Raw genomic sequence first — 21,576 nt, forward strand, 5'->3', positions numbered from 1 at the left:
TTGCTGTGAAGAAAAACCCCACAGACCTGAGTCTCTCCCCACTGCTGACCATTAAGTTACCGATTCCAGCACAGACACTGTTTGCAACGAGGTAAGATTGTGATCCTTCTCTCTGGTCAACCTCACCATCCCAGAATCACAGGATCATTAAGGTTGGAAAAGACGTCTAAGATCACCCAGTCCAACTGCCAGCCCAACCCCACCGTGCTGACTAAAGCATGTCCTGAAGTGTCACAACTATATATTTTTGAATCCATCCAGGGATGGAGACTCCACCACCGCCCTGGGCAGCCTCTGCCAGGGCTTCACCACTCTTTCCTTAGAGGAATTTTACCTAATGTCCAACCTAAACTTCGCCTGGTGCAAGACCATGATCAGAAACCACACTGTCTTGACGCCCCTTGAGAGAGCAAATGCAGTGACTTCATTTAGCTGGTTTGGGGTTTCTGTTCCTCCCCGCCTGTTGCTGTTCTCTGCAGAAACCGGGGCAGTGGTGGCTCTTTATAGTGTGTAAATCATCACGTTTGCCTTCATTTGGGAAAGTTCAGACACCCAAGTTGACACAAGACTACTGTTTTTAGGGGGCGTTAGGCATGGCAACTGGGAAGCTCATACAAATTACACTTGCAATGAAACCTCCGAGACCTGAAGGCAGCTGCACAGTGACTCAGCTCCTGCTAATAAAAAGTTCTTATTTCCAGCAACAGCAAAACTCGGTGTCTTGAAAAACATAAGGCTAAATGTGTAATGGAGCAGCCAATATTCCCATCACGGCTGTTTCAACAGGGTGCCAAGAATGAAGCCATACATCTTCTTTGAAAGAGGTGGGGGGACCGTGGCTCACTGGAGATCCCGGGCAGCCCCGTGCCTGCACCTGCCTGCCGCGGCAGCGTCTCATTGCCCCGGTGCAGGGGAAGGTGCAGAAGCAGAGTAAAGGAAACACGGCTTCCAACGAGGACGTTCTGCCTCTCCCTACAAGCACACTACTGGGTAAAACAAAAAGAAACAGAAAGGGCTGGCAAGAAGCAGGGTGCTCCGGAGGGTGTCCCTGGAGTAACCTCAGAACCAGACGATGCTGGGCTGCTCATAGCAAGCACTGCTCAGCCTCACCCCCCTTCCAAACAGCAACAGCTCTTGGGTAAGCTGGATATTATTCTACAACCATTCTCCCTTCCTTCCCAACTGCTTCTCTCCAAGATATTTTTCAACAGCCATGCTGGGTCTTTGGACTGAAAAATGGCAGGGTCTATGACAAGACTATCTAAAGTGATAAAATAGAGTTATAGATAATGTTATTTTTCTAACCGACAAAAAGCAACGCCCCTTTCAAGCAAGGGATGACTCGCTGGCTGATGGTCTCACCTGCCTGTGCCGGCTGAATACAGCCCATGCCACAGCGCTGGTCGGAAGAGCTGAATAATTTAGATGTGAAAAGCCTGTAATTCCATCGCTGCTGAGGTTACAGAGATTTAAGGTTGTTCACAGCACACTCAGCCTCTCTGTGTCACATAATATCTTCAAATTCATATCAGAATAAGAGCAATCTTACTTAAAATACAACATAGCCTTGACTGTGACAGACGAAGCTCAGCTGCTGCCTGGGATGTTGGCTTGTATGGATGAACCTACCGGAGCCTCCTTGCTCGGGATGCACATACACCTGAAAACTGAACTAATGACACACGCAACACTTGCTTCTCCTTGAAATTATGCCAGTAGGGTCTTGGAAAAGTTATAGGGCCTTTGGAAAGCTGATGCTGGGGGAGGATGCGTTGGCTACAGCATTCACACCCACGTGTGTCCTGCAAGAGTTCATCTGAGGATTTCAAACTCTTCCAGACTCTACAGAAATGGGTAATGAAGGGTTCTCAGCCCTGGCAGAGGCTGCGCAGGGAGATGATGGAGTCCCCATCCCTGGAGGGGTTTAAAAGATGGGTGGATGAGGTGCTCAGGGATCTGGTTTAGTAGCGGGCAGGTACGGTTTGATTCAATCTCAAAGGTCTTTTCCAACCAAGCAATCCTGTGATTCTTAAGTGGGAGAAGGGGTAACAGCTGTGCATTAAGGATATTCTGACAGCATCCTGCCAAGAAAGCACAGGGTTCTCGGGAGATGTCGCCAGCTACAACACTGGGTGACGTTTGGAGTGCTCATCACTGTGCAAACACAAACAGCTTTCACAGTGTGCTCTGAACATCATGTTTTGCTTCTGTTTTTCATCTTGTGATGGCTCTCTAATAATAGGAGAATTTATTGTTCTTGGAATGTCAATTGGAAATGCCCCTTCCTGTGGTGTAGATGGAAAAATTGGAACTACAGATTGTTTTAAAAGATGGTGACAGCTATAATGGAACTACACCTGCTTTCTGACTTGACAAAGAGACACAATAAGGGCGGTGACTCTTCATTTTCTTGTTCCCCAGCAATGGCTTCTTGTTTGCTGCAAATCAAGTGATGGAAACTTCTATTTCTCCTATGCTTTAGGGATAATCAGTGCACTTTCCACAGCAGCCAGCACTCTCAGAGTCAGCTCTGTGTGATCCATCAGGATTTACACTCTCACTTGTGAATAAGAACCATCTATTTCAGGTGAACACCCCCCTCCCATCATCCTGAACGGAACTGCCATGGCATGGGATGTAGGTCCCTGTTTATCTCATCAGTGCTAATCTCAGATCTGTGCTCTGCTCCCTGCAAAGACTCCCAAGTGCCTCTCCTTATCGCTACAGAAATTTTCAGCCTCTTCTCCCAAGGCACCGATGACCTGAACAGCGGGCACACAACTGAGCTGGATAAACTGAGAGACTGTTTGTTTTCAAGAGAGCACAACAGCCCTATTCGCAAATTGATGTCATTGGGGTCACTTGCTTTTAAGACTGGAGGATGAAGGATCTTTTTCCCCTGAGCCTCCAGGACGGCTCCACACCAGCAACAGAGCATCATTCCAGGGTAATTTTCCATTTTAAAAGGGATCCTTCAAAATCTTGACAGAAATGCAGAAACATTTTGATGAGCACCAAAACTGTTTCAGAAACAAAGTACTTTGCCTCTGAGACAATGGAATGATAACCCTAATACGGCTTGGAAATCTTAGTATCATAAAGGTTGGAAAAGACCTCTATGATCTTCAAGTGCAACCGTCAGCTCAACCCCACCGTGCCGACTAAACCATGTCCCAAAGTGCCACATCTACACCTTTTTAGAACCGCTCCAGGGATGGAGACTCCCCCACTGCCCTGGGCAGCCTCTGCCAGGGCTTCACCTCTCTGTGAGTAAAGGAATGTTTCCTAATATCCAATCTAAGCCTCCCGTGGTGCAGCTTGAGGCCATTTGGGTACTGCTGACTAGGGAGAATAAAGCAACACTCGCCGTACCGAAGTCTGCTGAGCGGGGCTATAGCACTGTGTATGAAAAATCAAAGTTTGATAGCTACGTACCTTCTCTGAACACATTGTTCAGAAGGAACTGGCTGGAATTAACTTAAGGCAAATTCCCCTGCAAGATGCTTCACATTTTCTGTGAAGTCAGGTCAAGAATCAGCAGCTCAAGGTTATTCAAAAGAGAAAGCCTACAGCACAGAGATCATATACGAGGGCTCAGTTAGCAGCTCCTAAACTGCTCTTGTGAAAGAATCAATGAGCTGGCAGTCCGTAGTTCTGCCGACAGCTGCCCGGACGGGCAGTGCTCACTCCTAAATGGGGATGAGAAACACCTTCTGTATGTTGGCTGCAAATTCCAGAGCAGCAGTGAAGGATCAAGGCTTCTAAGAGCTTGTGATAAACCAGTCAATCTGCTCTAGCAATATGATTTAGAATTCTCCACAGGGGATTAATCCTTAATAAAGAATCGATGAGGTTGGAAGCACCTCTGGAGACCACACTGTCCAAACCCCTGCCTAAAGCACGGTAGGTTAGAGCAGGTTGCCCAGGACCACGTGCGATCAAATTCTGGATATTGCCATGGACAGAGACTCCACAACCTCTCTGGACAACCTCTGCCAGTGTCTAACCACCTTCCTAGCAGAGAAAAACAGATATTACATTTTCATTTTATTTAAACCGAATTGCTTCTATTTTAATTTGTGACCATTGTCTCTTGTCCAGTCTCTGATCCTCTCCAAACTCCATATTCTTTATCTGTTGATGACACCCCACTGAGCCTTCTCCTCTCCAGGCTCAGCAGTCCCAGCTCCCTCAGCCTTTCCCCGTACGATAAATACTCCAGTCCATCATCTTTGTGAGTCTTCACTGGACTCTCCCCAGTCAGTCCATGTCCTTCTTGCCCTGGGGGACCAGCGCTGGACCCGGCACCCCGGCTGTGCCTCCCCAGAGCTGAGCAGAGGGACAGGATTCCACCCCTGCCCTGCTGGCCACGCTCTGCCTGACGCAGCCCAGGAGGCTGGTGGCCATCCTTACCACAAGGGTCCATCATCTGAAACGCTGTGTCAGGATTAGATTTGAGTCATCTCAGCAAATCATTGTGTTGTAATAACCCCTTTCTTAACCCAAAGAAATTACCGAGAGGACAAACATTTAAAAACTCCTCCCAGGAGTTACCTCATCAGTACAACGACTCAGGCAATAATCATGTGCTTAAATCATCACTCATCAGGTTTTTCTTTTCATTATCCTCATGTGACCAATTCCACTGACAGTTTACATCTAAGGGATCAAATGGTACAGATTTGCTGATTTCATCACATATTTCTTGTACGCACATTGCATTCTCCTGTCTTTCATAACATTTTGTCATGATGAGGAATTAAAATATGGAATTTAGCATAAGTGTGCGTTTAAACACATGGCAGATGCTATGAATTTACTATTTTTCTGTCCATCTGCTCTTTAAAGACAGAATTATATATGATTTTGTACAATGCTATTCCAAAGCAGATCACATTTAAACACGAACTAAGATGATAGTAGCTTTTTTTTTACAGATTTGGTTTCTGACAAGGTGTCCATGTTGCCCTGAATAAATCCTATGATCAGCGATGGCTGCCACCATCGTCACCCCCCGGGCAGCTCCTCCTGCAGCATTATATGTGCCCATTCGAGAAATAACACAGAAACAGGAAAGGATGAGCCCAGCCAAGAGGCAAAGGGCACAGACACTTGCTGAAAAGACAACCCAGGAAAACAAAACCCAAATCACACCACTGAGAAAGCCCTGGTTTGTGGACAAATGTTCTCCTTAGTGGTTGTTTTTCAGAGAATCATAGAAACATAGAATACTTTGGGTTGGAAGGGACCTCAAAGCCCATCCAGTCCCACCCCCTGCCATGGGCAGGGACACCTCCCACTGGATCAGGGGCTCCAAGCCCCATCCAACCTGGCCTGGAACCCCTCCAGGGATGGGACATCAACAGTTTCTCAGGACAACCAGTTTTATTACATTTTATCCTAACCCTACGATGTTATTCCAGAGAAAACTCTTTGACCCTTTCTGCTTATAACCTTGCTCTTCACTGTCACATACCAGAAATAACCTGTTACAAGGCAATATAAGGCTGTTCATATTTTTTCCTTCTACTGCAACACAGAGCCAGGAGAATTTCGACCCGGGGCTGCATTCCTGTGCTCCCCGCGCGGAGACAACAAACAACAAACGAAGTGAACTTGTCTGCTCTATTTAAAACCTGGATTCTGCCTGAGGGCAGGTGAAGCCTTTCCAAAGCAACCACCAGAACGCACTGTGAGGATGTGCTTGCCCTTGAAATATATATCAGAAAATGCATGGAGTCAGGTCAGCCTGGCACTGGGAAGCCTCTTGACGCGCTGGAAAGCACCGAGCACCCCGCAGGGATTTACAGGGTTTACAATAACTGGCTGTCTAGCATTTATGCTTCTATATTTCCCACACTTTTTATTTTCATACTATGCCAAGAAATTAAATGTGTGTATGGCAAAAGCTGTGACTAAAATCAGACTTACAGATCCACCTTGAACAGATAAACTGCCACAGCTTGTGAGTGAATTGTTCCTGGCTTTTATAAAGGCACCACGCAATGCCGCATTGCACAAGGCTGCGCTGCTTCAGCTGCCAGCAGGTGAGGAGCGCTGCTGCTAATGGCTTGGTCCTCACAGAATCATAGAAACATTAAGGTTGGAAAAGCCCTCTAAGATCATCCAGTCCAACCATCAGCCCAACACTACTGTGCCTTCTAAGCCATGTCCCAAAGTGCCACATCTACACATTCTTTGAACCTCCCCCCAGGGATGGAGACTCCCCCACTGTCCTGGGCAGCCTCTGCCAGGGCTTCCTCACATTTTCAGTACAGATTTTTCTTCCTAATATCCAATCTAAACCTCCCCTGGTGCAACTTGAAGCCATTTCCTCTCGTCTTATCACTTGTTACTTGGGAGAGGAATTCTGAGTCCTGAATCTAGTGAGGAATGACTCAAAAAAACTGTGTTAGTATCAGGCAACATCCTAACAAACATCGCCTTTTCTGTTTTCACACTAAAGTTCTCATGTTCAAAACCTCACTTATGCATGAAACACTTCCCATCTGTAAGAGAGGCTCCTGCTAGAGTGCTGATTCATGGAAAAGTCATTTTTACAGCATTTAGGATCAGGCACCTCTCTTGCCAGCTTTGTTTGCAACGAGCCCTTGCAGGTGTTGTCAGTCCTCCCATATTTCTGTTTCGCACAAAAGGACATTTCATAGAATCACATCATCATGGAATGGTTTGGGGTGGAAGGGACCTCAAAGCCCATCCAGTCCCACCCCCTGCAATGGGGAGGGACACCTCCCACTGGATCAGGGGCTCCAAGCCCCATCCAACCTGGCCTGGAACCCCTCCAGGGATGGGGCAGCCCCCACTGCTCTGGGCAAATATTCCCATTTCTCCTGTTATTTTGCCCAAAGCACAAAGACAAGGTCATTGGCTTTCTCTCACCTATGTGCTGTCCATACATGTGATAGTAGAAGCTAAAGCAATAGGCTGTGTTGGTAGCTCCGTAAGGATTTTTTGGAGCGACACTGAAAACAGGACTAACAAGTCTGGCCTTCTCTCCTTCCAGCCTGGGGCGTGACGTCTCAATGTACATGTAGAAACCTAGAGGAAGCCCAAAAGGAAACTGTTAGGTTGCAGTCTTCAAAGTCGAACATGTATGCATGCAGGATTTCACACTCATCTGACATGACCACAGTTTTTGAACATATTTCATAGAATCATTATAGAATAACAGCATGGTTTGGGTCTGAAGATACCTTAATGATCATCTAGTTCCAATCCCCTGCCATGGGCAGGGACACCTCCCACTGGATCAGGGGCTCCAAGCCCCATCCAACCTGGCCTGGAACCCCTCCAGGGATGGGGCAGCCACCACTGCTCTGGGCACCCTGGGACAGGGCCTCCCCACCCTCACAGCAAAACATTTCTCCCTAACTTCTCACCTCATCTCATCTCAATCTCCTCTGTTGCAGCTGAAAACCATTCCTCTCATCCTATCTCTGCCCCCCCTGATCAAGAGCCCCTCCCCAGCTTTCCTGGAGCCACCCTTACTCCAATCCTGGTCTATGCCAACAGCAGAGATAATAGTTACTTAATCCAACCATGCAAATATAATAGAGTATGACTTTTTCCCCCCTTTGGGGTCATACAATAGAATAGCGTAAGTTACTACAACACTTGATAAATTCAGTGCAATGTGTTTGACTTTTGTACTGCAAATGCACACTGCAGTCAAGACAGCAACGCTTCCTTTAGCCGGGGCAGCAGACTGAAAATTACACATTTTAGCAATGACCAAAGTAAAAATGGGGCAAAAAAAAAAAGAATCTCATCGTGACAGTCTGAGAGACTCCGAGGTAGAATTTCAATGACATAAAAAAAGACTATTTCAAGATGTGCCAGAATATTTCCCCACTAGACTGTAACCTGAAAGCAATCGCTTCAAAAATGGCACAACAGAAACAATAAAAGATGGTTAATGGCACCGTTAGAGGGCTGTGTGCTGGGACCAGCCCGCCTCAGCACCAGAACTCATCTAAGTTTGCTTATTCTTGGTATCATTAGGACAAATGACATAGCTGTGTGAACCAGCTGTCCTGGCCAGGTCCTCAACCCAACGGAGCAGAGCTCCCAGTGCCAGGTGACCGAGCACAACGCTGGCACTTACCTTCCTTGGAGCCAGTCCGATCCGCGTTCGGCCCCGTGTTCGGGGTGTACTTTGTGTCTCTCGTGGCAGTGCTTTGTTTGGTCCAGTCGAAATTGTCCGTATCATCTTGAGTGAAAAGGCAAATGTTACCATCCTCAAACCCGCAGTGGAACTCTCCTGCCAAGGCAGCAAACGAGCAGAAGTTTAGTGGCTGAAGCTTCTCCTCCTATGCTTGTTGGTCAAAGAACTCGTCAATGATAATAATCACATTGTGGGTTGATGCTTATTAACAGCACTGGAAAACAGAGGTGCCTTTATTTTACATAACTTTTAATGTTTATATTTTCTTTTGGAGTAACCTCAATGGAAAAAAGTCATTGTCATCAACCTGTGTGGATGTTACTTGAAATTATGTTCAAATCTTATTGTATGGCTCCTCCTCAGGTATTCAGACGGACACAACTGCCCCAGAGACTTTGTCTTCTCTTACCCAGCTAGCATTTCTGAAAAGCTGAGAAGAACAGGCAGCACATCCGTAAAACATAACCAGAGGGGGGGAGGAAGTGAGAAGTGGGTTATTTTTGTGTAGCGATAAGAACTTTAGGGAAAAGAGGATTGCGTCTTCTCAAAATGAAAACATTATCTGTGAGCAACATCTCCTAGACTACTCCTGGTTTTCAATAGGGATGGGAAAGCAAGAAGTGGCCAAAATGACAGCAAAGGAGCTTTAGGGCAGACACAAAGGAAACCTCTGCAAATCAAGACAATGATGCACAAGAAAGGATTGCTCAGGAAGAGTCACAATCACTGGATGATAATAATCAATTAGACAAACACCTGGGAGAAAGGCTTAGGTTATCTGAACTTGTATGGACAGGACAGGTGACCGTATCATGTCATAGAATCATAAAAACATGGAATGGTTCGGGTTGGGAGGGACCTCAAAGCCCATCCAGTGCCACCCCCTGCCATGGGCAGGGACACCTCCCACTGGATCAGGGGCTCCAAGCCCCATCCAACCTGGCCTGGAACCCCTCCAGGGATGGGGCAGCCCCCACTGCTCTGGGCAACCTGGGCCAGGGCCTCACCATCATCTTCATATGTCCTGGAGACTTCTCATAGAATTTCCCTAAGATTTCCATTACGTACTTGAGGTCAAGAGGTAAAAGCTTAGGTCCGAAGAATAAAAATGCCAAGAACCCCAGAAAGGATTACTGGGATGCTGTCCTTTGTGAAACAAAGGCCCAAGAGACACATCAGCCCGGTGACCCTGTCTGATGGGTTATGATGGGATGAGAAAGTTCTACTGTCAGATATTTAGGAACCAAACAAATCAAAACTGAAAGGTTCTGTTTTCATCTTGGAGCAGGGTAAGACCCCACGTAGTAAAATGTGCAAAAGCTTAGTTTTATGCACATGAAGAGTTCCTGCTGAGTTTACTCTTCTAGCAAAGTCAATTGATTTATCTGAGAAAACAAGCAAATCCCTCTTCTCTAGGGAGAATCCAGCTGTCTGCGAGCTGCAGCAGCTACGGCCCGCTTTACAGAGGTGCAATTTATATTCATTGTTACGAGGAACTCCAACACCGGGTGCCATGGGATTATTCATCTGTGTTAAATTGAGGAGGTATATAAATGTTTGCAGGTTTCGGGTTTCGGTGAACTATAAATCCACTTAAGCCACTGGAGCCTCCCTGTAAATCAGTGAAGACAGAGGGACCTGGAGCTTAGCTTGGATGTGTTCTGCTAAGCAAGGATGCTGCTCTGGAGCTTATTTAAACTCAGATAATGCTGCAGACTGAAGAAGCAGCCTTGAGAAATTCATCCCAGCCCACAGAGTGCATCCAGAGTGCCTTCCAAGCCTTCCTCACGCCGCTTCTGTCCGTCCAAAGACCAACGCAAACTGCACCCCTGTAAGAGACTGATTTTATTTTGGCCTTAAAGCCCTTGTTTTGGTCTCCTTAAATCTTGGTTGAGGCTGTAGCAGAGGCAGTGTCCTCCAACACTTTCTCTCACTCTCACAAGCAGCCCAGCTGCCCTTGCTGCCCGAAAAGCCCCCCGTGGCCGGAGCAGACCCCAAACTCAGCTCCAGAACTTTCCTAGAAGCAGTACCGTGCAGGCCCACCAAAAACCAATAAAAGGGGCCATTTGCGCACCCACCATCCTGGAAGGTTTTTTGAGTGCTAGAGCCTTGGGGTGGTGAATATTTGCTATTTTCTTTTACTCGTTCTTTATTTCCTCCCTTTCCTTCTTTTTCCTCCTCCTCATTGTTCCTCCTGAGGGTTCGATAAGCTGACATTTTTCCTATTCCCAACACTTTTGCCTATGAGAATAACTTTTAGATCAATTGCTGGTGTTTTTGTTACCGTAATCTGCCGACGGGAGTACCTATATCTACAGAAGGGACCAAAGGCCCAGATTGGGCCACAACAACCCCCTCCATAATAATCAGCGTAAACCACTGCTCTATAAAACCAGGTTATCATAAAAAACGTGGTCCACAGAAAATTCTGTGGCTGTTGGCGCCTCAAGCGGGTTGACTTGATTTCCCAATAAATCTGCAACTTTGTTAGATCCTCCAAGAGAATGAACTTCCTAAATCCTAGCTCCTTCTCTGGCAAACACGACTGACAACCATCACACCTCTGAATCTGGAAGGAAGGTCTTCTGCCCCCTGAGCTCTGAAAGGCGAAGAAGTGGCGATATTGGGACTCCTTCACCAGAGAAGAACAATCATGAGCGTTGAGGAGAAGGAACACAAGTGGAGGCCAGCTTGTGGTTCTTGGTGAGAGACGAGCAAATGAAAGAACCAGGAAGGAATACACATGGGCAGATTACATATGAAATCCTTCGGGAGAGAAGCACAGGAATAGATGCAGAACAACACCCTTCGTCTTCATCCAGAAGACCAGGAAGAGAAGGCAAAGACCCAGACAAAGCTCTTGAAAGATGTAAGGACTCAAGTGAAGCACTCTGAACAAAATGCTATCTGTGCCTCTCATCTCCAAGAACAACTTTTACACAACCTGAGCTCCAAATTTACTTGGTTTACACTATATTTTACGCATTTGGCTTCTATCTCCACTTACGCAAGCCCTTCCTAGAGCGAAAACGGTGCTGCTTCTCCACGGGGTGAGAAAACCCAAAGGCAAACAGTCACTAAAGGAGCAGAGTTCTGACAACCAGATCCAGTCCTGCAGCAAAGTGAATTAACACAAAGCATTTGCAGCCATTCAGCAGTTTCTAACACTGCCCCTCCAGCACCTTAAAAGCTGCATTTGCACATCACGCCGCGCCCTCAGATCTTCATTAAGAAATTCCCCATCAGCAGAACAGAAGATTTTTCTTCAAGTAGGAAAATAAAAAAAAGATTCAGGCCAGATGAAAAAAAGAGAAGTAAAAGTTTGCCATTTATTTAATAGGAAAACTCCAGTTTGGTGTGGGGCTACCATCCGCAATAGAATCATAGAACTGTTTGGTTGGAAAAGACCTCTGAGATCATCGAGTCCAACTGTCCCTGTCCACTGCTAAACCAGATCCCTGAGCAGCTCATCTCCAGGGATGGGGACTCCACCAACCCCCTGGGCAGCCTCTGCCAGGGCATGAGAACCCTTTCAGTGAAGATATCTTTCCTGATGTCCAATCTGAACCTTCTTTGGCATAATTTGAGGCCATTTCCTCTCATCCTATCACCTGTCACTTCACCTGCCTGGTGAAGAACAATCATGATCCCAATAAATTGGGAGAAGAGCCCAGCACCCACCTCAGTACAACCTTTTGTCTAGACTAAACAGCCCCGGGTCCCTCAGCCTCCTCGCACAACCCTTGTTCTCCAGCCCCTTCCCCAGCTCTGTTCCCTTCCCTGCACACGCTCCAGCCCCTCAATGTCCTTCTCGGAGTGAGGGGCCCCAGAATTGAACCCAGGATTCAAGACGTGGCCTCACCGATGACGAGTACAGGGGCGCTATACATTGGGAAAATGTTAATGATGGAAGAATGAAAATGGGAAGTAGCTCCTCAGGATTAGTTCAGTACTTTTTTAATGCAATGATAGGGAGCATTTAAATTAATTTGGATGGTTCTGACTTGGTCATGAATGGGGACACCAAGGGCAGGAGAAACAGCTGGCCCTTCCCCAAGCACCCAGGGGTGCGCCGGGTCCTGACAGTGCTCAGACCACTCCAGTTTGCTGGAAGCAATAACAGCGGTGCCAATTACTATCAGAGATAGTGGTTAGTTTTTGACAAAGCACATGGCAGCTCTGGAAGAACATTCTAGTTATTAATAATTTCATTGCCAATCAGGGCAAATTCTGATACTGTTCTGAAGGTGAAACACCGTATGGATTTTTGTCATCTTCTTCCATAAAATTCAAGTTGAATATGGCTCTCTTAACATCGAATCTCTTCCGCTGTTCAGGTGTGACATCTAGTTACGCTATCAGATATGAAATCCTTATGGTTTACATAAAATAGTTTGTCACAAAGTGAAATGTAGATCTGAGGTTACACCTGAGGGTTCACATCATCCAAGGCCACTTCCTAATCTACCACAGATACTTCATAACAAGGAAGGGCTTAAGCAATGCGATTATTCCAGAACTGAAGCAGGAAGAACATGACTTCAGATCCCAATACAGGTACTCCGTCCCAGTTGAATCCAGCTCTTACTCTTCATTCACAATAGTGTAAATAAAACCTGAATTCAATCCAACTGGTTTAGGACAAAAAGAGAACTTTTGTAGAAAGCAAGCATAATGCTGAGATTGAATTTGTTACGAGAGATGACAGAATCTCTCTTCTTCAGCTTACTGGTTTGAACCTTTTTTTGCAGACCAAGATTTCTTTCCTGTCAAAGGGTTTCACTCAAAAAGTCTTCAGGGAAATAAAGCAAACCAAAATTTTAGCATCAATTTGGTCATCCAAAAGAAGCGACACTATAGTTCTGGTGGGCAAACTTTCCCATTGCCACCAGAGCAGAGAGAGGCAGACCAAGAAAGCAGATGAAGGAAACAACGGAGAGGTTGCTGGAAATGTCCTTCCTCCCTCAAGCCAACACACACCCTATCGTATGGGCAATTCGGGTGCCACCAGCATTCCAACATGTGCCTACGCAAGCCACTGGTTTTAATCGAGCTTTAGAGACATGTGAAAGCGAGACAGTTTCAGATCTTAGCATCATAGAGGACTGCAGTGTGGAGCACTTGGGATTGCAATGCATTTCTTTTTTAACATCACAGAGTATATATTTAATATATTAATTAGCAAGGGTCTCATCTACTGCTCATTTCAGTCAACGGGACTGGTTCCTCCAGCTCCCGCAAGCTTTCAACTAAGCCCCGATTAATTATTAATTCATTGCACAAGATCTTCTGCAAATAAGTTTAAAATTTATAGAAAGGCTTTGCCATCGGGTGAGAGAGATGGAGAGAGAGGCTGCTTTTCTGCCTGGTCACAGCAGCAATAATCAGAGACAGAATCCTATCCTCTTTATTTTTGGCTTATGTTGTTAAAAGCAAGAGGAATGAATCATGGAATCATAGAATGGCCTGAGTTGGAAGGGAACCACACGGATCACTGAGTCCAACCCCTGCACAGGACACCCCCAACATTCACACCGTGGGGCTGAGGACATTGTCCAAATGCTTCTGGAACAGTCAGGCGTGGGGCTGTGGCTGCTTCCCTGGGAGCTGTTCCAGTGCTCCACCACCCTCTGGGGGAAGGACCTTCTCCTGATGTCCAACCTAACCCATCCCTGACACATCTTCCTGCCCTTCCCTGCAAAACACTCATTCACCCTGGTGCAGAAGAAAATCACTAAGTAGACAGATGTGGGGATGGTCAGGAAGAGGGTGGCTTTACTGGGACAGACTAAAGCTCCTGGGTAGGATTTGTAGGGATTTGGTGCCCATGGAAAAGTGTAAGAACAGAAAATGTACGGGAAGTCCTTCCTCCCCGGCAAGAGCCCTGTGCCCAAGCACCAGCACATCGCTCAGTACTTATCGGAGTTTGGTTTTCAATCGTGCCTGTGGAGCTCTCTCCTGTGAATTTGTCTAAATGCTTTCACACCCTGATCACACTTCTGGTCGTCACCTTTCTCTGTGCAAATGAGGTCCACAATTCCTGCAACGCACTGCATGAAAAAAACATTCTTCTTTGGGTTCCTTTGTTTCTTCTGGTTTCTTCACTTCTGACTACCCTTGAAAGCATCAAAATAAATCAAGAACTGCAAATGTAGTTCTTACCCAAAGATAAATGAATTGGTAAAATTGCAGAGACAGACTTTTCCTTTAAGATTTTTACCACACTTGGTGAGGTGTAGACACAGTTCTGTCACGGTACCTGATCTCCCAGAGCATCACCCACAGGCACTGAGCTGCACTGTCCACAAATAGAGGTTTACAACATTAGTATTTTCCTTTAGATGAACTGTTTGGGCAGTGGGAAAGAAAGATGAGCTGCAGCTATAATTTTTTCTTTCTCCATCTACTCACGCTTTAGTGACTCAGAAGAACAAAAAGAATGAGACTTTCAGCCACGCGCTGAGCTTGCACACAAAGCTGATCATAGAGTCATTTGGTCATGAAAGACCTTTGAGATTATTGAGTCCAACCGTCCCTGTCCACTACTAAACCAGATCCCTGAGCACCTCATCTGCCCGGCTTTCAAACCCCTCCAGGCGGGGACTCCACCACCTCCCTGGGCAACAGAAGGTGAGTCTTGCAGTCCACAGGCTGCGACAGAAAGTGAAATACATATAATTTCCTTTTTAGCTGCAAGAGACAATGGGTACAAGGACAGTTCTTCATACAAAAAAAAAAAGCTAAAAGAGATATACTTACGTAGGTGTGGATTTACTGGAGCTGGAAGACAGAGGAAGAATAAAATTAGCACAAAAGAGAAATTCTAATTCATCAATATTCAGATTATCTGAAATTTCCTGTTGATCGTTCCCCCTCAGGACTTTGATCATGGCTCCTACACTGAGACGGACAGGAGAACTGGTAAATTCCTCTTTTCACAAATCTTGTGGCTCCCTGGTAACCCAACGGCACTGATTTCAGTGAGGAAAGACAGCCTTTCCCATCAACAACGTGTATGTTTACTCGCATGTACCTCCAGCCTGGGGAACAAGATGCTGCCAGCAAGCATCCAACCCGGTCTGCTGGCACAGATATTGTACGGAGAGAGTTGTAGAACCAGAGAAAAGTTTGGGCTGGAAGGGACCTCAAAGCCCACCCAGTCCCACCCCCTGCCATGAGCAGGGACACCTCCCACTGGATCAGGGGCTCCAAGAACCATCCAACCTGGCCTGGAACCCCTCCAGGGATGGGGCAGCCCCCACTGCTCTGGGCACCCTGGGCCAGGGCCTCCCCACCCTCAGTGTGAAGAGTTTCTTCCTCATGTCTCATCTAAATCTTCTCCCTTCCAATTTAAAGCCGTTCGCCCTCATCCTGTCACTCCAGGCCTTTGGAAAAAGCCCCTCCCCAGCTTTCCTGGAGCCCCTTTCAGTGCTGGAAGCTGCTCTGAGATCTCCCTGGAGCCTTCTCCTCTCCAGGCTGAACAACCCCAACTCTCTCAGCCTGTCCTCACAGCAGAGGTTCTCCAGCCCTCGCACCATCTTCACGGCCAGGTACAGCTGCAGAGCAAGTCTCCATGGTGACGCCGTTGTGTAGGAATCCAACACAAACTACAGAAGGGATGAACTCACGAAAGGCAGAAATTCTGTCTCAGATTTTCCTCATCACTTAAAATTTCACTTTAGCATTGCTTAAAGACAATTAACATAACGATTTACACTTCCACTCAATGAATAGCAGTACTTTGTAATTTCAGATGTCTGCACACGCACGACTCTTAAGAAACGGGCAGCACTTGTGTGAGCACATAAGCGCAGGAAGCTTGCGAGAAGAGGTTTGATCTCATTAGACCGAGAGACACAACCATTAAAAACCATGAGAGTCTTTTGGCACATAAACCCTCTTGTAGGGAGGACGGGCATTAAAGAAATCCAAGATGAGGACAAAGGAAGGTGAAATTTGTTGCCCTATGAAGCTGCCAGCAGTGCCAGCGCACCCAGCGTCTGCTGGAGGAGCCTCCTGGAGAGATCAGGACAGGGACCCACCAGTACACGTGGGTCCCCAATGCTGCCCTCCAAGACCAAGGTGCACCGGCACAGTATCCCTCCTCTCTGCATCCACCCCACCTCTCTGTATCCCCAACTTCTCTGCATCCCCCCCCAACTTCACTGCATGCCCCTCGCCTCTCTGCATCCCCCTCACCTCTCTGCATCCCCTCCAACTTCTCTGCATCCCTCCCGCCTCTCTGCATCCCCTCCACCTCTCTGCATCCCCCCCACCTCTCTGCATCCCCCCCAACTTCTCTGCATCCCCCCTGCCTCTCTGCATCCCCCCCACCTCTCTGCATCCCCCCCACCTCTCTGCATCCCCACCACCTCTCTGCATCCCACCCACCTCTCTGCATCCCACCCACCTCTCTGCATCCCCACCACCTCTCTGCATCCCACCCACCTCTCTGCATCCCACCCACCTCTCTGCATCCCCACCACCTCTCTGCATCCCACCCACCTCTCTGCATCCCACCCACCTCTCTGCATCCCCACCACCTCTCTGCATCCCCCCACCTCTCTGCATCCCACCCAACTGTCTGCAGCACCCCACTTCTTTGCATCCCAACCTCTCTGCATCCCCTCACCTTCTCTGAATCTCCCCCACTTCTCTGCATCCCCCTGCCTCTCTGCATCCCCCTTGCTTCCCTGCATCCCCTCTGCCTCTCTGCATTCCTCCACCTCTCTGCATCCCCCCCACCTCTCTTCTTTCCACTCATCTCTCTGCACCCCACCTCTGCCCACTCCCCATCCCACGACATTTGCAGCCCGTGCTGACCCTTCACCTTGGGAGGTATCAAAACCCATTTTGCCATCATTGCGGAGAAGCCTTGAGACAACTTCAGTGAAAACTATCATCTCTGTCTGTTCGTTCCTGGGTCTGTGCCATACCCCTCATGACACGCAGGACTGTTGGGTACCTGGAATCTTTGAGGAAACCAGGAAACTGGTACTCATATTTCACAAACCCTTGACAAAATTACAAACCCCTCTACATCCATAATTCTTTAATACTGAAATTCACTTACTTAGTACTTTAATAGGATGAAGCAGAATGAAAGTCAAACTCGATAGCCTCTACAGGGCGCTTAACCATGGGAAAGGCTACCAAGGCGTAAGTCCAGAGTAACCTCTACAAACTGAAAACTGGGAATCAGGTTTGAAAGAGAAGAGTCTGTGTTCCTGTGCTACCTGTTTGCAGGAGGGTAAATTTCATTAAAGAATTGCTTGGCTGGAAAAGACCTTTGAGATCATCGAGAGGGCCTGAGAACCCTTTCTGTGATGACATTTTCCCTGATGTCCAATCTGAACCTGCCCTGGTGCAGCTTGAGGCCATTTCCTCTCATCCCATTGCTGTCACCTGGGCAAAGAGCCCAACACCCACCTCAGCACAACCTCCTTTCAGGCAGTTGGAGAGAGGAATGAGGTCTCCCCTCTGCCTCCTTTTCTCCAGGCTAAACAGCTCCAGGTCCCTCAGCCTCCTGTCATAACCCTTGTTCTCCAGCCCTTTCCCCAGCTCCGTTCCCTTCTCTGGATGCACTCCAGGACCTCAATGTCCTTCTTGGAGTGAGGGGCCCAAAACTGAACCCAGGATTCGAGGTACAGCCCCACCAGTGCTGAGAACAGGAGCACCTTCCTTTCCCTGCTCCCGCTGCCCACGCTGTTTGGGATAGAGGCAAAAGTTGGAAAACATAGGAAAGAGGACCCTTCTGCTATAAGCACTTATGCACGTGAGAAACACGAGGATGCTAAGCACACCGCTGCAATTGCGTATGATTAACAGAAAAACTGAAATAAAAGTTTATCTGTGAATCATGGGTGCATCTGGTAACACCAGACTTCACCATGAGTGTTGCTCCATGTCTTCTCTCTGCCCTTCCCACCTTGTGTTTACAGACACAAACTCTTTGCTTGTGATCAAACCACAGATTCTGCGGAGCTCTCGGTTCAATTTGAAGTTTTCCAAACAGCTTTACATCAGCGACTTTCCTGTTTTATCCTGTTTTAGCCTTCAAACAAACAGTGATTGTCCCTGGTGTAACCTTCTTAAGAAACTCAGTCATTACATTCTATTAGATAACCTCACGGCTTTTACCAAAAACGTACCTTTCATTTTCCAAGAAACATTCATTTTGTGAACATCCTTGAGTGGCTAAATTTGGAATTAGCTGAAATTGCTGGGAACTACATTTACTGTTGCTGGATTTGCATCTAAACGCATGGGCTTGTATGGAGGTTATCATCAGCGCGTAACCTTGAGTCACGCTGTTGAGGTTGTTCACAGCAGAGCAAAAGGGGCTTCTTGCCAAAGTGGTTCGAATTGATTGACAAAAGCAGAAAAGCAAATAAAAGCAATTAGGCTGAACTTATCTAACATCATAAACTACGAAATAAAACTCCACAACCAAACAGAAGAAACAGAAAACCTACTCGTCTAAGGTTGCTGTAAGACAATGCAACTGTTGGAAAGGGTCCGGAGGAGGGCTACAAAGATGATCTGAGGGCTGGAGCACCTCCCATCTGAGGACAGGGTGAGAGAGTTGGGGTTGTTCAGCCTGGAGAAGAGAAGGCTCAGAGGAGACCTTAGAGCAGCTTCCAGTGCTGAAAGGGGCTCCAAGAGAGCTGAGGAGAACTTTCTATATGGGCCTGGAGTGATAGGGCAAGGGGAACGGCTTTAAATTGGAAGAAGGAAGATTTATATGAGACGTTAAGAAGAAATTCTTCACGCTGAGGGTGGGGAGGCCCTGGCCCAGGTTACCCAGAGCAGTGGGGGCTGCCCCATCCCTGGAGGGGTTTCAGGCCAGGTTGGATGGGGTTTGGAGCCCCTGATCCAGTGGGAGGTGTCCCTGCCCATGGAGGGGGTGGGACTGGATGGGCTTTGAGGTCCCTTCCAAACCATTCTGTGATCCTAAGTGCATGTCTAAAGGAACAAGAGCTACAGCTTTAATTGGCGTAGTTGGAGGTCTTTACAGCCTGTTTGTAACAAATAGGCTGACACAGATTTATGCAAAGTGGAGATTATATTTAAACAGTTACTACGAGACGTATCTGGTTTGCGTTAGCCTACAAAACACTCATTAGTGCTACTGAAATGGCTCTGTTTGTATTTGCAAGGCAGTCTGTGCTCAATAGCACAGTAACATATGTACCCACCAAAGAACTTGTCAAGTGACGTCTGGCTGTAATTATCAATGTCGCTCCTACTGTGATGATTGCTCTTTTCTCCTGTCCTTTCGGTGTGCAAAGAGAATAATTCATGGCAGGCAAGGGATTTCCCTGTGAAATGCTTCCACCATGGGGTTTTCATTCATGGGATTGGATATTGTGGAATTTTTGTGTTGTATTTACAGCTCCAGCTTGGGATGGCAGGGAACACCAAAAAGAGCTTGTTATTGAGGTTTTCCTGTTTTAATAACCTCCTTATTTTGGACACTCAGGTGGCTACCAGCAGGTTGGGAGCTGTTAGTTTTATAGATTAGCAATTTCCACATTAATCTCCAGTTGTGGATTTAAAGTTAAGATGCAATGTGCTCCACATCATTCACACGGGAGTGCAACCCAATAAAAATGCCTTCACAGGTAGGATTAACGTGCCTTCAGTGTGTCCAGTTCTGGAACTGCCAACATAAGGAGGATACGGAACTGTCGGAACAGGTCCAGAGGATGATGGAATGGTCCAAACGCTGCTGGAATATTGTCAGGCTGTGACTGCTTCCCTGGGAGCTGTTCCAGTGCTCCACCACCTTCCGGGTGAAGAACCTTTTCCTCATGTCCAACCTAATCCTCCCCTGGCACACCTTCCTACCATTCCCTCAGGTCCTATCATTGGTTACCAAAGAGAAGAGTTCAACACCTGCTCCTCCTCCTTCCTTTGTGAGGAAGCAGCGAACTGAGATGAGGTCTTCCCTCGGTCTCCTCAAGGCTGAACAGACCAAATGACTTCAGCCGCTTCTCCTGATGTGAATGGGGTGAAATCCTACCAGCCTCCTTAAGGGTTAAAAAAACTAGCAAAACCATGGTTGCCATGGGAATTCTCACCAGCAACACAGATACATCGGTTCATTTTAAACCTAGGAAAAGAGCTTTTTTACTCTGAGGGTGATCAAGCACTAAACAGGTTGCTCAGAGAGGCTGTGAATTGTCTATGCTTGGAGATGTTCACCACCTGAATGGACATGGTCCTGGTTCTCCAAGAAGACTATTCCTAAAGTGGTGGGATGAGAAAGAAGGGCCGACACAGGTAGATGCCATTGTGCTTCCGGAGTACCGATCAAAACTGAACCTACAGAGGCACACAAAATCCTACTGAAAATAGGAAAATACAAATGTTTTCCTCATCGCCTGAGGTCTCAATTAGAAAAAAAACTTAATGGGAGAAAAACATTAAAAATTATCTTCATTCTCTTTTCCAGAAACCTTCTCATCATGCCTTTTATTTCCTGGGTAATGTTTATAACTAATTCTTACATCGACGCAGGCCTGCTGCTGTGCATCCTACTCACCATTAATTGCTTGTCTAAGACTACAGCATTTCAGATTATAAGTATTGGGTTTGCACTATAAAAATGTATGGGATATCATTATTTTATAACTGAAGCTATAACATCCTTACAATTAGTGTGGTTACAGTCTGCTGACACTACAGTCATCGGGCGAACGCTGAGATAAAAATGCGTATTTTAAGCACACAAAGCCCCAGCCGTTCTGGGACCTCTCTTCAAAGGGAAGTCACGTTAGGTTTCTCTTATTGATTAACATCTGGCTCATCATTTCTGTAGCTGTGGATTTGTCAGCACCGAGTATCCCTCCGAAAGCATCTCTCCATCTGGGGTATGAGGCAACAGCTTCCTCTCTCCGGGGCGGTGGGATGTTGCGTTGGCACCTCGTCAGCACGTTTGAAATGGGATGTGATTCACATCTGCTAATGGCAGATTCGAGCAGGAAAATTTCCAGTAGACAAAATACGCCTTTTGTGCTGGATGGGGATGTTCTTCCTGCCAGAGGGGCTCGAAATGCAAATCACGCCACGTTTCATTCAAACCTCCAACTCAGCACAGTTGTGGACCTCAATCAACCTCTTGAGACTCGCTAGAGTACAACCACCAAAATCAAACAGCAGTGACTGAGTGACCTAAAGGGTGGTTCCCCACCCTCATTTTGGAGCAATGGTCAGTATTTAAGGGATGGGAGAAATTTTGAGGTCCATGGAAATGGGTAGTGGCTGCCTGGCATGAGATGCCTGTGAGCACATGTCTCCCTGTCACAGAGGAGACTGGGATTGGTGCAGAGAAATCCCAGCTGCCTGAAGGAAGCTCCTGCTCCAGATCACCTTCAGGAACAAGACTC

General features: G+C 47.0%; 1 protein-coding gene across 2 annotated transcripts in view; it reads right to left on the reverse strand.

The window, feature by feature from the left end:
* MDGA2 (MAM domain containing glycosylphosphatidylinositol anchor 2) overlaps window positions 1-21,576 on the reverse strand; it is a 359,555-nt gene that overhangs the window by 15,223 nt on the left and 322,756 nt on the right. For both annotated transcript variants that reach the window (XR_008450022.1, XM_054067864.1), the window contains exons 12-14: window positions 14,945-14,965; window positions 8,126-8,281; window positions 6,901-7,059 (exon numbers count right to left, since the gene is read on the reverse strand). Coding sequence is in view for 1 of the 2 variants with exons in the window: in XM_054067864.1 (XP_053923839.1) it covers window positions 6,901-7,059; window positions 8,126-8,281; window positions 14,945-14,965 (336 nt within the window). In the remaining variant the exon portion in view is untranslated. The remainder of the gene's footprint in view (window positions 1-6,900; window positions 7,060-8,125; window positions 8,282-14,944; window positions 14,966-21,576) is intronic.

The sequence above is a fragment of the Cuculus canorus genome, chromosome 5 (genome assembly GCF_017976375.1).
Source record: "Cuculus canorus isolate bCucCan1 chromosome 5, bCucCan1.pri, whole genome shotgun sequence".
Lineage (NCBI taxonomy): Eukaryota > Metazoa > Chordata > Aves > Cuculiformes > Cuculidae > Cuculus > Cuculus canorus.